This window comes from Staurois parvus, unplaced genomic scaffold (assembly GCF_062004578.1).
Source record: "Staurois parvus isolate SC_StPar_1 unplaced genomic scaffold, SC_StPar_1.0 ptg000057l, whole genome shotgun sequence".
Taxonomy (NCBI): domain Eukaryota; kingdom Metazoa; phylum Chordata; class Amphibia; order Anura; family Ranidae; genus Staurois; species Staurois parvus.
In genome coordinates, this window is record NW_028317853.1 from 368,151 (window position 1) to 393,853 (window position 25,703).

The 25,703-nt window shown below is 40.6% G+C and overlaps 1 protein-coding gene across 1 annotated transcript in view; it reads right to left on the reverse strand.

The window, feature by feature from the left end:
• Positions 1 to 25,703, reverse strand: part of LOC149469920 (putative pleckstrin homology domain-containing family N member 1) — a 102,927-nt gene that overhangs the window by 39,083 nt on the left and 38,141 nt on the right. Inside the window, exons 3-4 of the mRNA XM_089668380.1 lie at positions 11,040 to 11,096; positions 6,532 to 6,678 (exon numbers count right to left, since the gene is read on the reverse strand). Of these exons, the coding sequence (XP_089524506.1) occupies positions 6,532 to 6,678; positions 11,040 to 11,096 (204 nt within the window). The remainder of the gene's footprint in view (positions 1 to 6,531; positions 6,679 to 11,039; positions 11,097 to 25,703) is intronic.

The window sequence follows — 25,703 nt, forward strand, 5'->3', positions numbered from 1 at the left end:
GAAGAACACAGTCTGCTGAACATAATACTACACAAACATTAGATGTTGCCATGGTTTAATTGCACATAACATGTAAACATTCACAGTGCAGGGAGGAAAAAGTATGTGAACCTTTGGATTTAATAACTGGTTGCCCCTCCTTTGGCAGCAATAACCTCAACCAAACGTTTCCTGTAGTTGCAGATCAGACCTGCACAACGATCTGGAGTAATTTTGGACCACTCCTCTTCACAAAACTGTTTCAGTGTAGCAATATTCTTGGGATGTCTGGTGTGAATCGCTCTCTTAAGGTTATGCCACAGCATTTCAATCGGGTTGAGGTCAGGACTCTGACTGGGTCACTCCAGAAGGCGTATTCTGTGCTGTTGCAGCCATTGTTTTGTTGAATTACTTGTATGCTTTGGGTCATTGTCCTGTTGCATCACCCATCCTCTGCGGAGCTTCAGTTGGCGGACAGATGGTCGTACGTTTTCCTGCAAAATGTCTTGATAAACTCTGAAATTCATTTTCCCATCAATGACAACAATCCGTCCAGGCCCTGAGGCAGCAAAGCAGCCCCAAACCATGATGCTCCCTCCGCCATGTTTTACAGTGGGGATGAGGTTTTGATGTTGGTGTGCTGTGCCTTTTTTTCTCCACACATAGTGTTGTGTGTTCTTCCCAAACAACTCAATCTTGGTTTCATCTGTCCACAGTATATTTTGCCAGTAGTGCTGTGGAACATCCAGGTGTTCTTTTGCAAACTTCAAACGTGCTGCAATATTCTTTTTGGACAGCAATGGCTTCCTCCGTGGTGTCCTCCCATGTACTCCATTCTTGTTTAATGTTTTCCTCATTGTAGATGTGTCAACAAAAATGTTAGCATGTGCCAGAGATTTCTGTAGGTCTTTAGCTGACACTCTGGGATTCTTCTTTACCTCATGCAGCATTCTGCGCTGTGCTCTTGCAGTCATTTTTACAGGACGACCACGCCTAGGGAGAGTAGCAACAGTGCTAAACTTTCTCCATTTGTAGACAGTCTGTCTTACCATGGACACATGAACATCAAGGCTTTTGGAGATACTTTTGTAACCCTTTCCAGCTTCATGCAAGTCAACAATTCTTGATCGTAGGTCTTCTGAGAGCTCTTTTCTGCAAGGTATGGTCCACATCAGACAGTTCTTCTTGAAACCAGTAAACCTAAAACAGGTGTGTGTTTTTTAAGGGCAGGACAGCTGTCAGCAACACATCCAATATCATCACACTGATTGGAGTCAAGGTTGGCTCACTCCTGGCTCCAATCAGCTCTGGGAGAAGTCATTAAGCTAGGGCCTCACATACTTTTTCCTCCCTGCACTGTGAATGTTTACATGTTATGTGCAATTAAACCATGGCAACATCTAATGTTTGTGTAGTATTATGTTCAGCAGACTGTGTTCTTCTATTGTTGTGACTTAGATGACGTTCAGAGCACATTTTATGCCCAATTCATGCAAAACTCCACGGAATCCCAAGGGGTTCACATACTTTTTCTTGCAACTGTAGTCCACTATCTTTTTTTAATTTCTTAAAGCCATTTTAAAGCTTAGTTTTTTTTTTTTTTTAAATAGCGAACATGTTATACTTTCATGCTCTGTGGCTCCAGCTGTTGTCACTGAACCTGTGAAAGGAGAGAAAGAGAACCAGTGCAGTTGCAAATGGGCACAGCGCTGGATTGGTACTGGATCAACTAGTTTTTTTACCTTAATGTAGGTAATGCATTAAGGTAAAAAACCTTTTGGCTTTAGAACCAATTTAATAAAAAGCACCTTGTCTACCTCTCTTTCTTTAAATGTAATCTAGTAAAAAAAAAAAAAAAAATCCTTATATGATGTGTAGCACATCTGTGCTATATTTCTGGCTATGAGACATTACACTTTATTTCACAATAAAACCTACCCTGTCCTTCCCTCCTAAAATGCTATCTGGAAAACAAGCCTTCATGATGTGCAGTATGTCTGTGGTACCGTATATTTCTGTGTCTCTGACAAAGTCCACTATCTTTTTTATTGCTTTATGAAAAGCATCTTGTCTCTCTCTTTAAATGTGATCTAGTAAAAAAAGCCTTATATGATGTGCAGCATGTCTGTGATATATTTCTGACTCTCATGTCTATCGTCAATGACACCCTAAACTGTAATTTTTATTTGACAATAAAATCTGCCTTATCTCTTCCTCTTGATATGTAACCTACTTAAAAGGTTTACATGATGCACAGAATGTCTGTAACATATTTCTAGCTCTTGTCTCAACAAGCTATAATCTGGCTATTGTTTATGACACACTACACTCTAATTTTTATTTCACATTAAAACCTGCTTTGTCTCTTCTTCTTAAAATGCCAGAAAATTAAAAGTCTTCCATTATGGTCTGTATGTCTGTGCTATATTTATAAATAGTTAATTCTTCATAAAAAATGCATTAATCACTCTATCTACAAATGCAGCCTGGTATTAAGGATTCATGATTTGAAGCATGTCTGTGCTCTATTTCTGTCTATTGTCTATGACAGAATACACTGTAAATTTAATTTCACATTAAAACCTGTCTTGTCTCTCGCTCTTGAAAAGCAGCCTAGTAAAAAGCCTATCAGAATGATCAGCTCGTCTATGTTATATTGCTGGCTCTAGTCTCTAACATAATCCACTTTCTTTTTTATCTCTTGACAAAAAGTATCTTGCCTTTCTCTTTTTAATTGTAGCCTAGTAAAAAGGCTTTCATGACGTGCAATGTGTCTGTGCTATATTTCTGGCTCTTGTCTCTAATATAAACCACTTTCTTTTTTACGCTGCATTTCTTGATAAAATGCTCTTTGTCTCGCTTTAAATGTGTCCTGTTAAAAAGGCTTCCATGATGTACAGTATGCCTGTGCTATAATTTTGGCTATTGTCTATGACACACTACACTGTAATTTATATTTCAAAATAAAACCTGGAACGTCTCTCCCACTAGATATGTGTCTGTGCTATATTTTCTGGCTATCGTCTATGACATAATACACTGTAACTTTTATTTCACGTTAAACCTGTCTTGTCTCTGCCTCTTGAAATGCAGTCTAGTAAAAGTTTCACAGTATGTGCAGCATGACTATTCTACAGGTGAAACTCGAAAAATTAGAATATCATGCAAAAGTTCATTTATTTCAGTAATGCAACTTAAAAGGTGAAACTAATATATGAGATAGACTCATTACATGCAAAGCAAGATAGTTCAAGCTGTGATTTGTCATAATTGTGATGATTATGGCTTACAGCTCATGAAAATCCCAAATCCACAATCTCAGAAAATTAGAATATTACATGCAATCAATAAAACAAGGATTGTACATAGAACAATATCGGACTTTGGTTTAGGCCCCTTTTGCAGCAATTACTGCCTCAATGTGGCTTGACATGGAAGATATCAGCCTGTGGCACTGCTGAGGTGTTATGGAAGACCAGGATGCTTCAATAGTGGCCTTGAGCTCTTCTGCATTGTTCGGTCTCATGTCTCTCATCTTTGTCTTGGCAATGTCCCATAGATTCTTGATGTCGTTCAGGTCAGGCGAATTTGCTGGCCAATCAAGCACAGTAATCCCACGATCATTGAACCAGGTTTTGATGCTTTTGCCAGTGTGGGCAGGTGCCAAGTCCTGCTGGAAAATGAAGTCAGCATCCCCATTAAGCTCGTCTGCCGAAGGAAGCATGAAGTGCTCCAAAATCTCCTGGTAGACGGCTGCATTGACCCTGGACTTAATGAAGCACAGTGGACCAACACCAGCAGGTGACATTTATTTTATTTATTTATTTCAGGTACTTATATAGCACCGTCAATTTACGCAGCGCTTTACACATATATATTGTACATTAACATCAGTCCCTAGCCCTCAAGGGGCATACAATCTAAGGTCCCTAACTCACATTCATAAACAAGGGCCAATTAAGACAGGATCCAATTAACCTACCAGCATGTCTTTGGAGTTTGGGAGGAAACCGGAGTACCCAGAGGAAACCCACACAGGCACAGGGAGAACATGCAAACCCCAGGCAGGAGGTGCCGTGGCTGGGATTTGAACCAACAACCCGAGTGCTGCCAGGTGAAAGTGCTAACCATTTAGCCACTGTGCAGCCCAAATCAACACAGACTGTGGAAACTTCACACTGGACTTCAAGCATCTTGCAGTGTGTGCCTCTCCATTCTTCCTCCATACTCTGGGTCCTTGGTTTCCAATTGAGATGTAAAAGTTGCTCTCATCAGAAAAGAGGACTTTGGACCACTGAGCAACAGATCAGGTCTGTTTTTCTTTAGCCCAGGTAAGACGCTTCTGACGTTGTTTGTTGTTCAGGAGCGGCTTGACAAAAGGAATATGACATTTGAAGCCCATGTCCAGGATCCGTCTGTGTGTGGTGGCTCTTGATGCACTGGCTCCAGCCTCAGTCCACTCCTTGTGAAAGTCCCCAACACTTTTGAATGGCCTTTTCCTGACAATCCTCTCCAGGCTGCGGTCATCCCTGCTGCTTGTGCACCTTTTTCTTCCACACTTTTCCCTTCCACATAACTTTCTATTAATATGCTTTGATACAGCACTTTGGGAACATCCAACTTCTTTTGCAATTACCTTTTGATGCTTTCCCTCCTTATGGAGGGTGTCAATGATGGTTTTCTGCACAACTGTCAGGTCAGCAGTCTTTCCCATGATTGTGATTCCTGAACCAGACTGAGAGACCATTTAAAGGCTCAGGAACCCTTTGCAGGTATTATGGCTTAATTAGCTGATTAGAGTGGGACACTTTGAGCCAAGAATATTGCACCTTTTCACAATATTCTAATTTTCTGAGATTGTGGATTTGGGGTTTTCATGAGCTGTAAGCCATAATCATCACAATTATGACAAATCACGGCTTGAACTATCCTGCTTTGCATGTAATGAGTCTATCTCATATATTAGTTTCACCTTTTAAGTTGCATTACTGAAATAAATGAACTTTTGCACAATATTCTAATTTTTCGAGTTTCACCTGTATATTATACATTTACATCAGTCCCTAACCCTCAAGGGGTGTACAATCTAAGGTCCCTAACTTACATTCATACATACACATATTAGGGCCAATTTAAACAGGATCCAATTAACCTACCAGCATGTCTTTGGTTCTTGTTTCTGATACAATCAACTATCTTTTATTAAATGTTTTGATAAAAGAATGCCTTGTCTCTCTCTTCAATTGTAGCTCAGTAAAAAGGGTTCCACAATGTGCAGTGTTTCTCTACTACATTTCTGGCTATCATCTATGGCAGGCATGTCCAAAGTCCGGCCCGCGGGCCAATTGCGGCCCGCATTCCGGACTGAAACGGCCCCACAGGTGAGCTACCCAAATATATAACTTACGGCCCCCGGTAGTGATTCCCTGAAAGCTACTGAGGACTCCAGCGATCTCTAGCTGCGGCACTTGACATTATCAGCTGGCGCAGGAAGGAGAGCCCAAATCTCGCGACGTCCGAGATCTCGTGAGATTTGGGCTTTCCTTCTCTGTGTGCCGGCTGATGACGTCAATTCCCGCTCGACAGATCCCTGGAGTCCTCAGTGGCGTTCGCAGAATCACTAGTGGAGGGCCGTAAGTTATATATTGGGCAGCTCATCTGTGGGGTCCGGAACGTGGGCCGAGGGATCCCAGGTGGTGCACAGGGAATTAGTACTGGGGCTGCCATTTATCAATTTGGGCTATAATGGATTGGTGCTCAGGATCGCTTGACGTCATCAGACAGTGCAAGGAGAAACAAAGCCCAAATCTCGCGACCTCCAAGATCTCGCGAGATTTGGGCTTTCCTTCTCCCTGTGCTGGCAGAGTGATTTAACACCTGTTTAGATTTGTCATCCAAGTCACAAAATGAAAAGTATGCCGTTTTCAATAAACGTTTGCATAAAATAGATAATTTGCATTTAATTTTAATGGTTCATCAGAATGTCGGGCAAAATGGTCGGCCCTCGCACATGTTCACTTCATCAAATCTGGCACTCTTCCAAAAAAGTTTGGACACCCCTGATCTATGGCACAATACACTGTCATTTTTATTTCTTAATAAAACCTATCTCATCTCTCCCTCTTGATATGTGGTCTCCTTAAAAGGTTTTATAAAAGGCTTTGCACAACTTAAAATGAGAACTTTCCAAAAGAAACAGGACACATAAGGGTCTATCTATTAAAAAATAACTGGCTGTGTGAATGTTTTAGCATTCATGCAAAAGTCAAATTCCCATAATGTTTGTAATGTATGTGAAATGTCAGTTTTTATTTGTTGCCTTTCACAGGGCAAATGTAACATTTTCTGATGCTCATTTCTAAGACAATAGCCTTAAGAACATTGGACCAGAAAGGTAATGAACATTCAACTAATAGAAAAAAACACTCCCATAGTGTCAACTGCCTTATAGTGCCACTGTACCTGAATATATTCCTGTCTGCAGCTAGCGGTTGACAGTTGTCTTAATAGCTCCAGTCATTGCAATGTCTTATTTTAACAGATTATTATTACCTGTGTATGGCTTATTTGCATAACTGCTAAAGAGGACATGACCACATTTCCATAAGACTTAATTTCCCGTCCTTCCCAGCCTAGGATTGGTTCTATCATAATCATTTCATTTAGATTTTCACGGGTCCGTCCCCAAAACAGGATAGGCTGAAATTAGAAAGCATAAATTAAATAAAGTCTGTAATTTTGTTTACCTGGAATCTGGAATGTGTACCAACCTTTGCACCAGAGGTCTATAGACAGGAAAGTACAGTACATAGAAAACTTTACAACCTGGAGTTAGATACACCTTTGATGTTCTTACAACCACTGTTTTGAGTAAATTTGTGAAAATGCACAACACATTTCACATGTAAGGGAATATAGGCATAATGCAAAACATTGTTTGAGAAGTTAAAGTCTGCTTTCATGTAATATACAGAGCATCCAGAAAGTATTCACAGCACTTAAATTTTGCCACATTTTGTTATGTTACAGCCTTATTCCAAAATGAATTAAATTAATTTTTTCCTCAACATTCTACAAACAATACCCCATAATGACAACATGAAAGACTTTTGTTTTGAAATCTTTTCAATTTATTAAAAAAAAAAAAAAAAACACATGTGCATAAGTATTCACAGCCTTTGCTCAATACTTTGTTGAAGCACTTTTAGCACCAATTACAGCTTCAAGTCATTTTGAATATGATGCTACAAGCTTGTATGTAACTAACTGATGCTGCGCTACTCAATAAACAGATGAATAAATAAATAAATGTACCCCACACCAAAGTGTAGGGTTAAAAAAACTACTGACAAGAAACGTATATAAAAATGTGACCAAAAAAAATGGGCAAAAATATTCAATCCATATACACAAAAACATAGTGTATATACAGTGCCAGTGATGAACCAAGTGTACTGGTGACCAAATGTAATATATATTGAAAGAATAAAAAGTGCCACAATATAGTGTACAGTCCCAAATAAATCTGTGTATCGTCAGCACAAACCATGAAGCATCCAGTGATCACTGCAATAAATCAAATTCTCCACCAGCTAGTGTGTGCGCTCACCTCCAAACTGCGACCCGCAAGGGGTCATAAGGTTTTAAACGCACTCAATCAATAATATCCCTGTGTGTCCCCCTCAATGGTAATCAGGGCAATCCTCTATGGTGGAGATAATGAGCACTCACAGACGTACCAGCAATAATAGCTCAGATGCCCCTTCATGGATATGGCCAAATTACTCTCCTCTCCAATGGCCCCCACATGAAAAATTTAAATCAGAAGCTTCCCATAGTGTAGTAAGTCAATATTTATTGGTAAAAAAGAAAGCAAAGTGATTACTCACATTTAAAACAGGGTCCACAGACCCATACAGGCAAGAAACCTACAATGCAGAGAGGTGTATAGACTCCCAGGAGCCCTGAGGAAGTCACGTGACTCATGACGCAATGCGTAGGATGGAAGCGTGGTGATGTAGTTTCCGGTATGGATGGCAGCCACCATCTTGGTACTCCTTAAATATATACACCTCTCTGCATTGCAGTGTTTCTTGCCTGTATGGGTCTGTGGACCCTGTTTTAAATAGGAGTAGTCACTTAGCTTTTTTTTTTACCAATACAATAATTGGATGTGGCAGAGGATGTGTCACCTTGGGAAACTTTACATTACAGTTGAAAAGTTTTCTCTTTCAGTGCCTTTGGGACATTGCCTCCAACCGTCAGCTATATCAGACAAAGCACTGAAAGAAGTATTGTACCAAAGGCGCAGATTGGGCATGCTTTGGTAAGCTTTGGTAAGCTTTATAGAAAAGCTGTTTTATTTGCAAGCCCAGCTCTGGCAGCAGTGCCGGGATGGGGAGGCATGATCTGAGGAAGGAGCAAATCCCCAAAACATGTTATCATGGTGACCAACTTGTCTCCTTTGGTTTGACATGGTTTGAGTGCTCTCCAACACTTCGAGTTTGCGTTCGCCAGCCGTCGCTCGAGCGCTCTTCCGCCAGTGTATAACATCACATCCGGTTCCAGGACAAGTGTTTTCCAGGAGACGCACCATCTCAGTGACCCCGGCAGTCATAATCCACACACTTTTCCCACTGTCCTGAGACTCCTGGACGATGTAACCTACTCTTGGGTTCATGTGTCATCCTTCAGCTTCTGGGATTATGTGTTTCTCGTCTCCACTGGCTTGGTGATGTATCAGTCTGGGCACTCTTGCATGTCATGCCTTTAAACTTTACTTTAAAGTGAGTTTTGATTTTATCTGTTTCTGGGCTTGTGGCTCTACTGACTTCCACAGGGCTGGAAGTTGTTTGGTGCTCATGTCTCATTGCTGGAGGGTACAGAAGGTGCAGCTTCCCTAGGTGCAGTGTTTTCATGGATGTGGGGGCATAGCAGGGGCGGACTGACCATTTGGAAACTCGGGCACTGCCCGAGGGCCCGGGGTCAGTAGGGGGCCCCATGAGATGTCCCTGGTACCTTTTTCATAGGCTTTTTTGAGTTTTGGCAAGGACACAGGGACCCCATGATCTCCTATTGCCCGGGGGCCCCATGAGTTGTCAGTCTGCCCCTGGGGCATAGTGAGCTCAGGGTAAAGAGGAGAATCCTGCATAATAACATGGAGGGGGAGGGAATGAGGAGGAAACAGTAGGAGCAGCTTACCCAGGCGCAGTGATTCATGTGTGTGTGTGTAAGCCCCGAAGAAGTCACGTGTTAGCGTGACGTAACGCGTAGGAATAGAGCATGGTGATGTCATTACGTTTGTATGGTAATCGCCATCTTGGGACTCCTTGTATGTACACCTGACTGTGGGTTACACAGTGCATGCCTGCTGGGTCTGTGACCCTTGTTTTTATGTTAGTAGCCCATTGGCTGTTTTTGAATTTTTTAAATAAATATCTAATTACTACACTATGGAAGTTCTATCTTTGACTTCTTTTTGAGCCATTTGAAGACCCCTTAAAGATGTGTTTGATTGTTCCTGTATCCACTTAAAGGGAGAGATCCATCCAACCAGGGATCATCTGGGGATATTGATTGCTCTTTGACTCCTTGAGGGTCGAATTTTTGAGGTGAGCACACACACTAGAAGGTGATAGATATAATTGGCACCATAAATATGAGCACGCAACAAAAAGTGGGAATCTAAAAGTTGAAGAATTTACAAATCTGGATTTTTATATTATATATATTTGTTTGTGCTATAATTATTTTTTTTTCACTTGTTGGGACTAATTTCTTCACTTCTTGGGACTTTTTTTATTTATTTATTTATAACAATTGATATATGTCACGGTTTTATAATTGGTCACTTTGATTTTATATTTGCTTTGGAATGTATTTCACCTTTAATTAAGGTAATAAGGATACTCAAAGGTTTATTAATATTCTTTCACTTTAATATTATGTTTTGACAATATGGTATTTTAGTATTTACAGCGCTACACCATTTGTTCAAAATAATTGTGCCCTGCCTTACGTGTTGTCTTTGGCCAGTTTGCACTATTCACAATCAGCACAATGAGACTAACAGAGGCAGAAAACACACAGCAGGAAGGTCCTTTACCTCACTGTGCACTTCTGGGTCCATGTGAAACCGGATTGGGGGACCCAGAGCTGGGCAGTGACACAGGGACAAAAGCATGATGGCAGCTGGGAGTGGTATGTCATCTGCAGAAGATGACTGAGCACACATTGACTCATGCATAATTAACCAGTAGGGAAGGTGTGTGCAGTTGGCATCTTTATCCTGGACACTGGATGACCCAGCACTACCTGGAACCAACTCACTCACCAGCGACAGCATTCCTAAGGGAGGTAATAAAGTCATACTACTGCTTCATTATGAATCCCTAAAAAAAGGCAGTCACCTTCTCCCACATTGTCACCCCTTATTGGCCGAACTAGCAAGCTTTGCAGATGAATGGCCTATTTAGCGAACCTGTTACTGGCAAAGTGCACCCTGTGACAGGTTCAAGAGACCTGACTAACAGAAGGGCAGAAATACCTTTCCTGGTAAATATGCTGCTGGCAGTCTGTTATCCCTAGTTTTCTCAGTTGAAAAAAACACTCTCTGATCAGATTTTAAGGAATGATGGTAAAACCCAGATAACCAATGTTTAAAAACCACTGCAATGATATAGACAGTCCACATACCATTCAAAAGTTATTACTATCATATTTTAATCAGGTTTTTCACCTTCATACACATATAGACTAATTTTGTAATACATAAAAAAACAGAATGCAAGTAATAGTTGCCTGTAGCACCAATGAGCAAAGCTCATTTGCTGATCTTACAAAATAAGAACTCTTATTGGTTGCTATAGGTTATTTCAGGTCATAAATTATCCCATAATTGATCTAAATTGATCTGACCAATCTTTCATAAATATGGCTGCACCTTACTCAACACAAAAGTGTCATTAGACATCAGACGTCCTCCATTCCAAAAAATGGAATATTAAATATTAGTAATATCATTATTATAGATTTGTTTTTAAAATAGTTATGATTCTCACCTTAGATACAAACTGTGTATGTACTTTATGAGGGTCCAATTTTCCAGGAGTTAGAAGCTGCAGTCACAGACAAGAAACAGAATTAGTCATTGCCACATACCAGTACATGACATACATTTTAATTGTATTTTTTATCATATATATTACTCTTTCAACATTATATTTTTCAAAAATCATACAGTATATATCATACTCTCTCAATATTATAGTGCCATTTCTTACATGTTAACTGTTCCTAGTATAATGTGAATTTCTACAGGCAGGTCTATGACTGATGCAGCAAATCTCTAAAAAGTGAAATTCAACCAGTAGTAAAGTTATATTTAAAAAAAAGTCCAGTCTGCCTGCAAGGTAATATCATAATATGCTAGTATTCATAGCATACTAACGCATTATGAAAGACTTACCTTGCAACTAAGCCCTCCAGAATCTCGCCTGCCACACCAGTACAATTGCCTGATGGAGAATAAACAATTGAGACACTTTTTGAGAGGGAGAAAGAGAAATTACTGGAACAGACTCCAGGGAAGCATCCCAGACATCTCCAGCAAACTCTCCAACATCCCTGGACCATTGTGTCCTACCCCGGATGTCACAAGTTAGCCTCTTGTTTGTTTATTCTTACTTCCTTGCTGTTCCTGATTCCTTTCACATGTGTGGTTTGTCTGTGCTCACCTATGGGTATAGTCTGCTATCCTCTGGGTTTTATTTCCTTCCCTTCCATCACTTCCTGGCCCGCCTCCTAGTCTATATAAGACATGCTCAGTCTAGCCCACTTTGCCTGAGCAACTTCCTAGTTGTTGGAGCTCCTGTGTGTTACTACTGCCTGAATCCTACATTGACTACTTATGTACCGACCCCGGCTTCGTTCTCTGACCTTGCTTGTTTTCCGCCTGTCCTGACCTCGGCTAGCCTATCGGATTCCGTTTGTCTCCTCCCATTCTACTCTGCTCCCAAGAGTGGTCTCCTCAACCGCAGCTGGGCGTACCTGGGGGCCGTGACCTGGCCCCAGCTTGCTGCAAGTCCATCCCCACCATCAGGGGCTCTGGTGAAGAAGCAGGATGGGGCTTAGACTCTGCGCCCTGGGGAACCCCAAGTTAAATATCAACAAGAGCTCACTACCACAGGTGCTGACACCAGAGACTAGCATGATCCTGTACTATCGTCAACTTATGTGTAAGTGCAAATTACGTTTGCAGTTGTGAAAAGGACTTTAGGGGTACCCCCAAATACAGCTGAGATAAAAATTTCAAGCCTCAATCCCTCCAGTCTTGAAAACCCTCCAGTTTAGCCAGTTCTATATATTGCGGATTGTTCCACAAAGGGATACAGGAGAGAAATCCAGTAATATGAAAGGACGCCTTCACCTCACTCCAGACGTGCCTCAAAAAGTCAGTTTGAGCCGTGGATGGAAGGACCGGCAGAGGCATATCAAGATGAGAGAGAGTCAAAATGGTGGAATCAGGAAGGGAAATCAAACTTATAATGGGATCGGTATTATCAGATGAATCCCAACCAACCAGTTGCTGCCATTGGACCGCCATGAAATATAGTCTAAGCTCAGGGACTGCCAGCCCCCCCTGATCCCATGCCATATTGCAACGTGGACAAATTTATCCTAGCTGTCTGTTTTTTTCCAAATGATATTGCTAAACTGGGTCTCTATACGATGAAACCATTTCTTAGAAATCCATATGGGAGAATTGTGGAAAAAATATAAAGAAGTTGCGGGGCCCAAATCATTTTAATTCAATTGACTCTACCCACCACCAACAGAGGGAGCTTGCACCAGAAGTCTATATCTCAATTATTTTGGAACTAATTAAGGAATATGGTAGTTGAAGGGGGTAAGGGAATGTGGGATTGTGGTTCTGAAGTGTTTTTGTCCACTTTTGATGTTTTATTACACTTTTAAGACAATGCAGTATGGTACTGTGAAAAAAAAAGAAATTCACAAACTATGCCATTAATCTTTTGTGCCACTGACCAATTTGTATGAAGTTGAGGGCTTTCACTTCTTTTCTTTAACAGGAAACCTTCTTATAGCTTGTAGCCTTTTTATTTAATTGAAATGAATCAACATGGGGTGTTGCTGCAGTATTTAAGCCAAAACATGTGGTACCCGAATATGGTGTTGCTCATGTTGTCTGTCAAAATCGTAATTTTCTGCAACACCACGTACAGTTTAAAGTGGTTCTGAAGTCTAAACATTTTTTACATTAATGTATTCCTTGCATAAAGGTAAAAAAAAGTTTAGGCATAGGTATTGACCCCTCACCCCCCCCTTATACTTATTTGAGCTCTCATTCAATCCAGCGCTGTGCATGTCTGCAGCTCTTCTCTCCCCTTACTTCTTAGTCCCACAGGCTTTGCTGAGGAATCGGGAGCGGCTTCCCATTGGGGATACTTGGCGGAGGGGAGAAGCCAAGAGTGGACCTAAGAAAAGGATGTTCGGAGCCGCTCCCTGCAATTCTATTGCACAGAGCAGGTAAGTATACACATGTTCATTATATTTTTTATGTTTCTTTTGGAACCACTTTAAAAGCATCTTAAAATTATTTAATTTAAAGGATTGATTTTTCCATGCTCTCTTTTAAGCCACATTAAGATTATCCCGTCCCCACTGTACATTATTTTAAAAAAAATGTTGTGTTAAAGGATTCATGGCAGTGCCCTGCTCCCCATGCCCTGTTATTGACAATAACTTGTCTATTAGCCCAAATAATTGCCGTAATTTAACAAGGTTCCCCCCACTCCCACCCCCATAGCGTTCTAGCAGGTTTGCCTGACTTCAAATCAGATTTTTCTAAGCTTGGAAACCAAACCCAGGCAGATTTGCACATCAATCATGTGTATCTTTATATCACGATACCTTGCCATTAAAAGCAATTCATAGACTAGCTTGGATTGAAAGACAGATTACAGGCAGGTTCATGTTCTGAGGTTTATACATATCCATACGTTTATTAATATCTTACTCTGCAATCAAGCTGTAAAGTCAAATAACTGATGCCTGTCAGACATGGGAATAACCTTGTTTCAATTACTAAAAATGATGTTAATAATTGATATATCTATCATTCAGCGCTTGCTTTCTAGATATTGCATCCTAGTCATTAGCTATATAAGCCAGCAGTTCTCTTTATGCCTTTTAACAGATAAAAAAGATCTTTTGATGTGATGATGTGCACACACATTAGATTTATTTTTCATCAGCCCGAGCTACAAGAGTTGTCAATCTCTAAATTTAAGTAACACTAAACTCTGGTTTTAAAAAAATCTATTTAACCCCAAAATACCTTCTCTTGCTCTCAGCCTGTCTCTAAATTACTTTTTCTTGCTACTGTGATTCAATTCCTGATGGGGAGTGGCTATGTATGTTCAGTGGCATCCCTAGGCAGGTACGGGCCGCACCGGGTGACACCTATTGCATGGGGTGACACTGGACCCGCTCCACGAAAAGGTAAGTTTTAAAGCAAGCCGATGATCCCCGCAGGATGGATTGGATCTGCCGATTGAGCATAATGGATTGGAGTCCGATCCATTATGCTCCCCAGTCCGCAGATCCGATCCATCTTGCAGGGATCGTCGGCTTGCAAACTTTACATCTTTACCCGAGGACCTATGTTGCCCATGACTGGCAGCTTTTGACTACTTGTTTCTGTTTTTATGACCTTTTTGGCTTTTCAGTATGCATTTGTATTTTTATAATAAATTTCTTACTATCACAGTAATGCACAAGGAGAGTGCGCCCTGTTTTGTTCTTTTCTGCTAGTATCAAGATTCTCCGATCTATCAAGGGTGGCACCTCAGCAAGTGCTGGATTACATAGTTCTGAGTGCGGCAAGAAAGATTTGAGCTCTGGTTTCTGGTTACTGTTGGTGTGTAAACTTGTGTTAATGTGTCTAAACGCGTGTTAACACTAGGTGCATTTAGCGCTTGAGTGTTAATTCATTTCAATTCCCTAAATAATTTACTCTGGCCAATTAAATGAATTAATACACAAGGGATTGATGGGCCTAAACGTACCCAAATCTGCTACACACGTTTAAAAGCGTCAAGCATATTTTCTACCAAAACAACTCAGAAGGAAAGGCGTCTAGGACATATAGCAAAAATATCCAGTGGGCATGAGGCCTAAAAATCATCAGCCACTATCTGATGCTCAAAATACTTGTTTCAGTCCCCTGAGACAGAAACCACTGAAGGCAAGGATCAGCATGACAGCTGGAGAACCAACATGAAGAGGAGAGGTCAGCAATGGAAGCCCCAAAATTCCTCACTAGTTGATTAGCCACTTGCCAAACGCCCGCCTGCATTTTACTGCAGGCGGACGGCTCACACAGGCACAGTCACATACCCGTATGTTGGCCGTGTCTCCCGAGTCCAGGGTGAGCATGTGCAAGCTCCCTCTGGCCAACTTCCACTGTGATTGGACACAGCAGCATTTTGTAAACAGGTTTCAGCCAATGATTAATGGCTGAGACCTGCTGATCGCCTGTATCCAATCACAGCCTGGAGCCCTGTGTTGACAAAAACATAGGGCTCTGTACAAAGGGAACAATCTGTTTGTTTCTTGCAGATGGAACAAACAGATAGTAAAAAGCAAAAAAACATACAAAACAGCGCAAATAGACAACTCAAAAAATATAAATAATACAAAAAAATCATACAGAGAAAAATATATAATTATTAAATAGTCCCACTCTAAAAATTAGAATATAGTGAGTAGAATGAAATTGATAGTCCTTATTCTAAGACCCTTGACCAGTGTTCACACCCGTTTGTACTCAAATCACATACCGCACTCACCAGATATTGGTAAAAAAAAATGGGCTCAGGAATCCTAGACCCCCTCAACTCAGCCTCCAATCACCAGGTCAAGATGGAAATCCCCAAATACAGGTAAAGATGTGTGCCTCAGAACTCCAAGTTTAAATCAGCCTCTAACCTCCAGGACCACCAGAGATCACAGGAGAGGAAATAAGAATTTGGCAGCAAGTAAGAATAGCCAAGAGGTTCAAGGTTCTAGTTCAAGCAGAAAGTCAGCAAAGAAGAGTTTGATGTTGAAGCAAGAAAGCTCCTCACACAAGAAACTGTCCACTCCAATAATGATTTCCTCTTGGCTATTCTTACTCGCTGCCAAATTCTTATTTCCTCTCCTGTGATCTCTGGTGGTCCTGGAGGTTGGAGGCTGTTTTACACTACAGTTTGGAGTTCTGAGGCATATATCTTTACCTGCATTTGGGGATTTCCATTTTGACCTGGTGATTGGAGGCTGAGTTGAGGGGGTCTAGGATTCCTGAGCCCATACATTTTTTTTACAAATATCTGGTGAGTGCGGTATGTGATTTGAGCTCAAACAGGTGTGAACACTGGTCAAGGGTCTTGGAATAAGGACTTTCAATTTCATTCTACTCACCATATTCTATTTTTTTGGAGTGGGACTATTTAATAATTATATATTTTTCTCTGTATGATTTTTTGTATTATTTATATTTTTTGAGTTGTTTATTTATTTGCGCTGTTTTTTTATTTATTTTTTGTTATTTTATTAGTGTTGTCACTAAGGAGCAGCAGCATTTATTTGGGAATTATTTCATAAATATTTTTTTGGCACTGGTGATTTTTTGTATATAAAATAGTAAAAAGCAGCACATATTACACACATTAACACTTAGGCACACACTTAACCCCTTGATTACCCAGAAATGTTAACCCCTGTGATCTCGGGATGCACATGCCTGCGAGACCCCGAAATGTCGCACTTGCTGTAACTATGTGATTGCTTATTAAAGCTTTGGACCCATAACTGCAGATCGTCAGTGTGCTGGTGACGTTCTCTAATCTGAGTAGTTTCAGTTCCAGCCGTTGGTCGCTTCAGCACCCATTTACTCATACAGCTAATTTTTTTGGAAAATGCAGGAACATGTGCGTTGGGATTGTGTTATTGGGACGCAGTCCAGGGCTCAGAATTATCAGGACAATGCACATAGAAGAGGCACTTTCCTAGCAAATACGTCGCTGTACTACATCTATGTGCATTGTCCTGGTGATGCTGTGTCCTGGACTGCGCTGGCATCTATGTTGATGTGGCAAAAGCTGTCAAAACGCCAAAACATTTTTTCGGATCTGCTCTATATTTAAGTTCTAATAAAATGAGTGTATTTGCTAAGACAGTCTTCTGGAAAATGAAAAACGAAGTGATTTATGAAGGTTAAACTTTAGACAGCTTAGATAAATATTTGTAAACGTTTTTGTTTACTTTTGTTGTGGCCAATAAAAGTTGCAAGATGAAGAAAGTGCTGCTACTTTTCTTCCCCTCTATTACTAAATGCAAAGATACTCACTGTCAGGGGTGGACTGACCATTTGGAAACTCGGGCACTGCCCGAGGGCCCGGGGTCAGTAGGGGGCCCCATGAGATGCCCCTGGTACCTATTTCATAGGCTTTTTGAGTTTGGGCAAGGACACAGGGGCCCCATGATCCCCTATTGCCCGGGGGCCCCATGAGTTGTCAGTCCGCCCCTGCTCACAGTACTGAACTTTATATAAATATACAGTTGAATTGTACATAATGTCTTTATTTAATTTAACCAGGATTAAAAGATAGCATTTTTAAGTATTTTTCTTTATCAGGTAAATATTAAATATTGTGCTAAAATACGTAGTATTGTCAATCATATTGCCAACCAGCAGATGGAGTGCTTGCACCCTTTTTACAAATTTTTACTAATTCAGTAGTTCAAACTGTAATTTTCATACACAATTCAGGGAATTCAGAAAAATAACACATCTCATCTCCTTTCGTAAGGAGGTTTCAATTAGAGATAAGCTATGCCTAGAAATAAATATCTTTTACTATGCTCCCTTTTTAGAAAACCCCAGTGTTCTGAGAATTCTAGCTCAAGGTTACATCTGTTTAGTTGCAAAATAAATATATTAAAATAATAAATATTTTATGTAAAACATCAGTTTAAATTATAAAACTCAGATGCAGACATTAGCTTAGTTATTGAGTTGTTTGGGAATTGGTGCCTGAGGATGCTGGGACATACAGTTCTCCAATAATTTGACAGTCTGTTGGTGACTACAGACATACAGTATGGGAACTAAAATACTAATTAAAGTTAGCAGAACTAAAAGGACTTGAAGTTTCAATTCCTGTGATGTTGGGAATGGTGTAGTGACAAGGAGGAGGGTAGGTATGCCGACAGGTGAGCACTTTTCTTCTTTGGATTTCCATTGCCGAGCCCACAGAAACAGTAAGATGCAGCTGGTCTACATTAGGGGCTTAGGTGCTTCTAGTTTTGGATAAAGGGATAACACAAAAATGCGTCCAAAGCGTTTCTAAAGGTTGAATGCCAGAAGAGATAATCAGACAATAAGAGAGGTCAATCCCTGTGTGAAACCATTCGAAATGAAATGACAAAGACAGACTGGACAGAGACTAAATTGGGTCAAAAGTGGGTGGCAAGGCTTCACTATTAGGGGAAACATCTGATGGTGTCTGGTCTTCATCAGAACTCATGATGGTGGAGGTAAAATTGTGCTCCTTGCACTCTGATGCAGCAACTCACTTGTGACACAAAAGGGACCAATATTACGGCTATCTACTGTAGATTTGATTTTTCATTTCCTATGAAAGGATATTGAGGATTAGTTAAAGGACAACTAGGGAGGATGGTTTGTGCTTTTTTAAAGGTGAAGTTTTAATTGTAGTTTTTTGCCCTAACCATATAATATAAAGAAAGAAAATATGCGCAAAGCTGCATTAAATGCCTTTAAAAATCTTATATGCCTCAACCTGTCCCTAGTAAAGTAGATTTAGACACCGCATCCTTGTATTAGAAGGCACATAAAAGTATAAAGTTGGATTTTTAAGGTCTAAACCCATTTCTGTACATTCCAACTTTTTTTTTTTCTTTAGAAAACTAATGGGGCAGCACAGTGGCTAAATGATTAGCACATCCTCCTGGCAGTACTAGGGTCACTGGTTCAAATCCCAACCACAGCACCATCTGCCTGGAGTTTGCCATGGGTTTCCTTTGGGTACCCCAGCTCCCCACACTCCAAAGACATGCTGGAAGGTTAATTGGATCCTGTCTAAATTGGCCCTAGTATGTGTATGTATGAATGTAGGTTAGGGACCTTAGATTGTACGCCCCTTGAGGGTTAGGGACTGATGTGAATGTACAATATATATGTGAAGTGATTCGTAAACTGATGGCGCTATATAAGAACCTTAAATAAATACTCATCTTTTTGACAATCATGTAAAAATATTGTTGCATAAAATACACAACACAAAAAATGTTATCAATGGTTGCTATCATGTGAACAACTGTATACATTTCCTATACAATTGCCTTTTACCATTTACAGCTCAATGTCAACACTCTTCGTGAGGTCAGTAGATTTTATCTCACAGAATGAGTGAAAGTTTTAGTTGCAAGGTGGATTTAATGTTACATGTTTCACAGACACTGTCTACTTCTGCCATATAACAATATAAAAGTGTGAGAAATGCAGTGCCATATAAGGCCAGGAGCAATCCCCAATGGGGGACTTAAGGGGTTAAAACAGAAGCTAGTGTATAATAGCCCTACAGGCAGATGGTGGAGTTTTCTCCAAATAATCACTACAACCTTACAGGTAAGTCCATTGGATTCACTAATAGAGTATATACAATGAGTGATTGTTATTACAGGCGTGACACTAATATGTGTAGTTAGACAGGCTCAAAGAGTGTAAGCTGGATCAGTCACAAAATATTAGTGTCAAATGTACACTCTGGAAAAATATATAGGAATGCGCTAAATAGTTAAATATAACAACAAAATAAAGTGTCCATAATTAAATATCTGAAAGTCCAAACACCATAAATATATCAAAAAGTCATCTTGTGAAAATCATAACACCGTGATCAATCCACCACCGAATAAATTGGATAAACTCACCAGAGCTAAATGCTGATCAGGTTATAGACCAGCACAAGCGCTTTTGCTCTGGGAGCGATGAATAAAGTGGTATCCAGACTATAGATGCAATGCTCTGCAGTGGTAATCACATTTCCGGGTACTAAGCAGCAATACTCCGCAATGGTGGACAATATCTCAATGTAAGGAGCAATACTCTGCAGCCAATCCTCGCAGGATGAGCCTTTTCATATACCAACGTATCTCCATAAACATAGGGACCACACTCAGGGACAAAGGAAAAGAAATGATGGTGCAGCATGTTTAAAACAAGATAACATTTAATAAAACCTCATAGCACTCACAAGTAAGGTGTCCAGACCGACACCAGCATAAACAGCGTTACACAGCACTGGTAATGGACGAGCCCTGCTCACTGCTGATCACCGCCGACAGTCACAGGGAACGTCCTGACGTCAACATCAAGTAAGCCACACCCTACGCGTTTCGTCACTACGACGTCATCACGGAGAACGTCGTGGTGACGAAACGCGTAGGGCTTCATATATGGTCAAAAGTGTGGCGCTTTTCTAAGATTATTTTAAATGTACACTCTGGCCACTTTATTAGGTCACCTTGCTAGTACCTGGTTGGACCCCCTTTTGCCTTTAGAATTGTCTTAATTCTTTGTGACATAGATTCAACAAGGTGTTGGAACCATATTGATATTTTGGTCCATATTGACATGATAGCATCACGCAGTTGTTGCAGATTTGGAGGCTGCACATCCATGAGGTGAATCTCCCGTTCCACCACATCCCAAAGGTGATCTATTGGATGGATATCTGGTGACTGTGGAGGACACAGGAGTACAGTGAGCTCATTGCCATGTTCAAGAAACCAGTTTGGGATGATTTGAGCTTTGTGACATGGTGCATTATCCTGCTGGAAGGAGCCATCAGAAGATGGGTACACTGTAGTCATTAAGGGATGGACATGGTCACCAACAATACTCAGGTAGTCCCTGCCATTTCAACTGGTACTTAGGGGCGCAAAGTGTGCCATGAAAATATCCCCCACACTATTACATCACCACCACCAACCTAAACCATTGTTACAAGGCAGGATGGATCCATGCTATCATGTTTATGCCAAATTCTGATCCTACCATCTGAATGTTTTAGCTGAAATCAAGACTTATCAGACCAGGCAACGTTTTTCCAATCTTCTATCTTCCAATTTTGGTGAGCCTGTGCAAATTGTAGCCTCCGTTTCCTGTTCTTAGATGACAGGGGTGGTACCCGGTGTGGTCTTCTGCTGCTGTAGCCCATCTACTTCAAGGTTCTACGTGTTGTGCATTTAGAGATGGTATTCTGCATACCTTGGTTGTAACGAGTGGTTATTTGAGTTACTGTTGCCTTTCTATCATCTCAAACCAGTCTGCCCATTCTCCTCTGACCTCTGACATCAACAAGGCATTTTCATTCACACAACTGCTGCTCACTGGATATTTTCTCCCTTTTTTGGGCCGTTCTCTGTAAACCCTAGGGAAGGTTGTGCATGAAAATCCCAGTAGATCAACAGTTTTTGAAACCTTGCTACGTTCAAGGTCACTTAAATTCCCTTTCTTCCCCATTCTGATGCTCGGTTTGAAGTTCAGCAAGTCGTCTTCACCACCTCCAGATGCCTAAATGCATTGAGTTGCTGCCATGTGATTGGCTGATTAGCAATTTGTGCTACCAAGCACTTAAAGAGGTTTACCAAATAATGAGGCCGGTGAGTGTATGTGGTTAGTCAACCATAGAAGTGTGCCACCTGGATTGGCCACAGGAGGTCAGTTTTTTTATGTAGTGTCCTGGACGGGTCCCAATGACCACGAGCCAGAGGTGTTGGGTGGGCTAGGCTTTAACTCCCAAGCCAACACTTGTTGATATGTACAGAAACGAGGAATACTTAAAAATCACATTTACTTACAGGAAACTGTGCTGCCTCTTTGCCCCTAGCTGATTATTCTTACTTCTTGACTGCAGAATTTTTGGCATGGTAGCACCGCTTTTCTCCCCCTCTCCGTCACCTAAACAGCATAAGGATTAGGAAGAAGAGACTGCACCCTGGTTTAGGTAACACTTCCCACTCTGCTTCAGTCTCACCTCTGGATTAACAGAACTTCCAGTAGAGGATCAGGAGACAGGAGACTTCAAGACAAAGTGGTAAGTCACAACTGAAATGTCTGTGACTTCCCACGGGCTGCTCTGCCTCAAAAATTATTAGAATAATATGTATTTTATATACAAATGATAGGCATGGGAAAACAGATGTAGCAACCTCTTCTGGTTAGGCTGCTATGTAAATTTTGTTTTTGGCTCCATTGTAGTGAATGGAGCAGTGATTGATTGTGATTAATTGTGTTGGTCTATTCAGGGTTTCCTAACCTGAGCATCTGATTACTCTCACCTGCCACTGAAAGACGTTTCTAGAGCATAAGGCTGGGAGATTCCAGTGATCAACTGAATATTTATCATGCCCCAGCCAATCCCTGGAGGGAGGCGCCCAGAAGGTGGCTGGGAAGGCGATAAATGTGCAGGAGGCCTGAAAAGAGTGTTCTTTCCCTCAAGGAATGGTTGCTGCTGCTGCTGCCTCTGGAGGCCACTCCACTAAGTCAAGAAGCTGCAGTCTGTGCCTTAGCAGCTGCTTGGCTGAGGGCCTAGGAAGATTGTCTGAGGATTACATTTCCTGGAGGGCACTGCACTGACATTCTGGGTCTGGAGAAGGATCTAGTTAATCTGCCTCACTTAGAATCTACCTGTGGATGCTGGGTGACAAACAACTCCTGGGATACTGTGAGCAAAGACCTTGCTTGTGACTATTAGTTGTGCAAGTGCCAGAAGATGAATAAGTGCCAGAAGTGGTTTTATGGACTACTGCTGTAGGGTCCTAGAAATAATGGACAACCCCTGTTAATTCTAGAAAAGCTGCTTTTGGAAGATTTGAGAGAAGTTTGTCCTCCTATTGTTACTTCTGATCTGTTTGGAGTGTCCTATGACCCTCATCCCCTCTCCTGCTGAAGTTCAGCAATAAATATTAAAAAGTCATCCCCTAGACTGAGCTTGAATTATCGGTGGCTGTGGGACTGAGCTTGTGTGACTGACATCCTTTGTACTATTGTGGGAGACCTAGGTACATTCTCAGCGGCCCCTTCAGGGGTAAGTGCTACATAAATGAACAGAATTAAGGATTGTCCTATTTCTAAATTGTCTTTCTTTGCATTTACTATACAATATATAAAACTGCTAATGGCTAATAACTTGTCCCTGTTGGTTAAAAGCATTTTTCAAGACTTCATCATAGATTTATTGGCATTGTAAGCATCTTTCTAGGGACAGAACAAATAGGTTGATATATTTCAGTTTGCCATACAAAATATTGCCTCACATCCCTATTTGGATGTGTTTATAGGCTTGAATAATAGATAATAATAAATGCATTTAGTTTAAAGTCGCTTTCAAAACATGGGAGACATTTAGTAATTTATAGGTTATTGTAATGTGCGGGCAAAAGTGATGTGAATTTTCAGAGGTTAAAAGAGTTTTTCCTTGCTCATAAATTTGGGAGGTATAGAAAAGGTTGCCTTCCTGCAAAGGTCTGCAGGGCAGGAAACAGTGTCTCTCAATCTGGAATGCACTCCAGAACAATCTCTCTAATCTAGCAAGATGTGCAATAAACAGTACAACCGTGACATGTGAATAGTGACATCAACAGGATGGTTCAGAAGCATGTGCATTGGTATACCTGTACACTGAACACCATTCTGGTGTCTGAAGGGGCCCCACTAAAAGATTTGTTATGGACCCTTTGAATTTTAATTATTCTCCTTTGAACAAACAATGATTTAAAATAAATTCTCTTGGTTTGTCATCTACAGTGAGTGAAGGATGATACAAAGAAAGTAACTGAGAATCATACATGTGTGACGTGGCTGTTTTAAATATCATCACAAAGAAGATTTAACCTCCCTAGCGGTCTGATTATGTCCATATTTCTGTGCTCAAAGCGGTACATTTTTTTGCATGGAAATATGTATTTTTTTTATTGTAGGCCTGTAATTTTTAGGAAGAACTCACTGAAATCTGTCAGAACAAGAGTCTAGTAAACATGATAAAATGTGAAACACAAAATCATAAAGTATAATTTAATAAGTAATCATAAAAAATAATAACATAATAATACATTTAATTCAATAATATAATCAAACCAAAAACACTGAAATTTGAAATATAGCGCCAAGTTCGCACATCACTGAGCAAAGTCGCAAATTCGTTTTCAGTGTCTGATGACGAATTTCCCCACGAATCATTATCACTCAATTCTGCAAGTGGTTCTGATTTACTATCGCTGTTCTCTAGCTGGTCTAAAACCGATTTTTACCTAAAGGGACACTTTTTGGACGTTTCTCAGTTTCCAGGCAGAAAGAACAGTAAAAATGCAGGCAGGGCACAGGACAAACCACTCGGGACAAAATGTATGTGAAATGGTTTGATACAGTAATGTTTTACTATGTGATTTTAGTGTATTTAGTGAATGTCACTTTTTGTCATTTTCAAATTTCCCACCAGTTCCATCCCCCGTACGTCCTGACGCTCGCAGGGAACGGAACCCAGATTACAGGTGCCGGCATCCGCCAGATTACATTGCCGGGGACACTGCAGGAGGGACATCGCGGGAGCGCAGGACAAGTTAAGTGAAGAACGGATGCCGGAGCAACGCCGCATGGTAAGCCCGAGTGTAGCTTGGGGTTACCGCTTTTGGTACTGAAACTTTACCCTGAGCTACACTCGGGAATACCGCCAGGAAGGTTAAAGCTGAACTCCAGCATAAGCAAATATAGTCTGAATACAACAGATGTGTATTCTTCTATTCTTCCTTGAATCTTGGTGTGCTGTGAGTTTTGAGTATTTCTTCCAGATCTGTGCAGTAATCCAGTGTAAAATATTATCACTCTACAGGAGCTTCCTGTAATAAAGACTGGTCACTGCTGCTCTCTCACTTTGTACTGAGTGACTGGTCTTGTATCCGCCCCCTCCTGTAGTTTTCTGCAGGCAGCCTGTAGTGAGTGGAGGTTTTGGGCCCCTCCCACAGCTCTGCTGTCTGCATAGGCTATGTGTCTGGGTTTGCAAGGGGATTTGGTGCTAAAAAAAAGTGGATTTATATCTGTTTTGGCTATTAAGGAATATATTTAAAGTGAAAGTTTTTGTACCTGGAGCTCATCTTTAAAGATAAACATCTCTGATGGCAAACTTATGTATTACTTAGCAAACATTCATTTGTGGCAACAAGCATTCCTCAAAACATTTAAATATGACATTAATGAACAAAATGGTGGAGGTGAACCAAATTGTAGTGGCTGCAATTTTTTTTCTGTCATTTTGATGTATTAAAAAAGCTAATTATAGATGGGTAATAAAACAGAACATGAGACGATCTTGTGCAGAGGAAAAAATTACGTTAGCCATCTCATTGTAGATCGTACCTTTTGTGTCAAAGGCATTCTCAGCTTTCTAATTCTTTATTAGGTGTCCATTTGTGTCCTCAATCAAAGACAGACAAATAGTATCAGAATGTAAAAGAAAAACAAAAACAAAAAGAGGGCGCACCGGCCTAGTGCATTATCTTAAAATATATTTATTGAAAGAATAAAAAAGTAGGTATTTTACTCACAATGGACATATTGAGTATAATACCTACTTTTT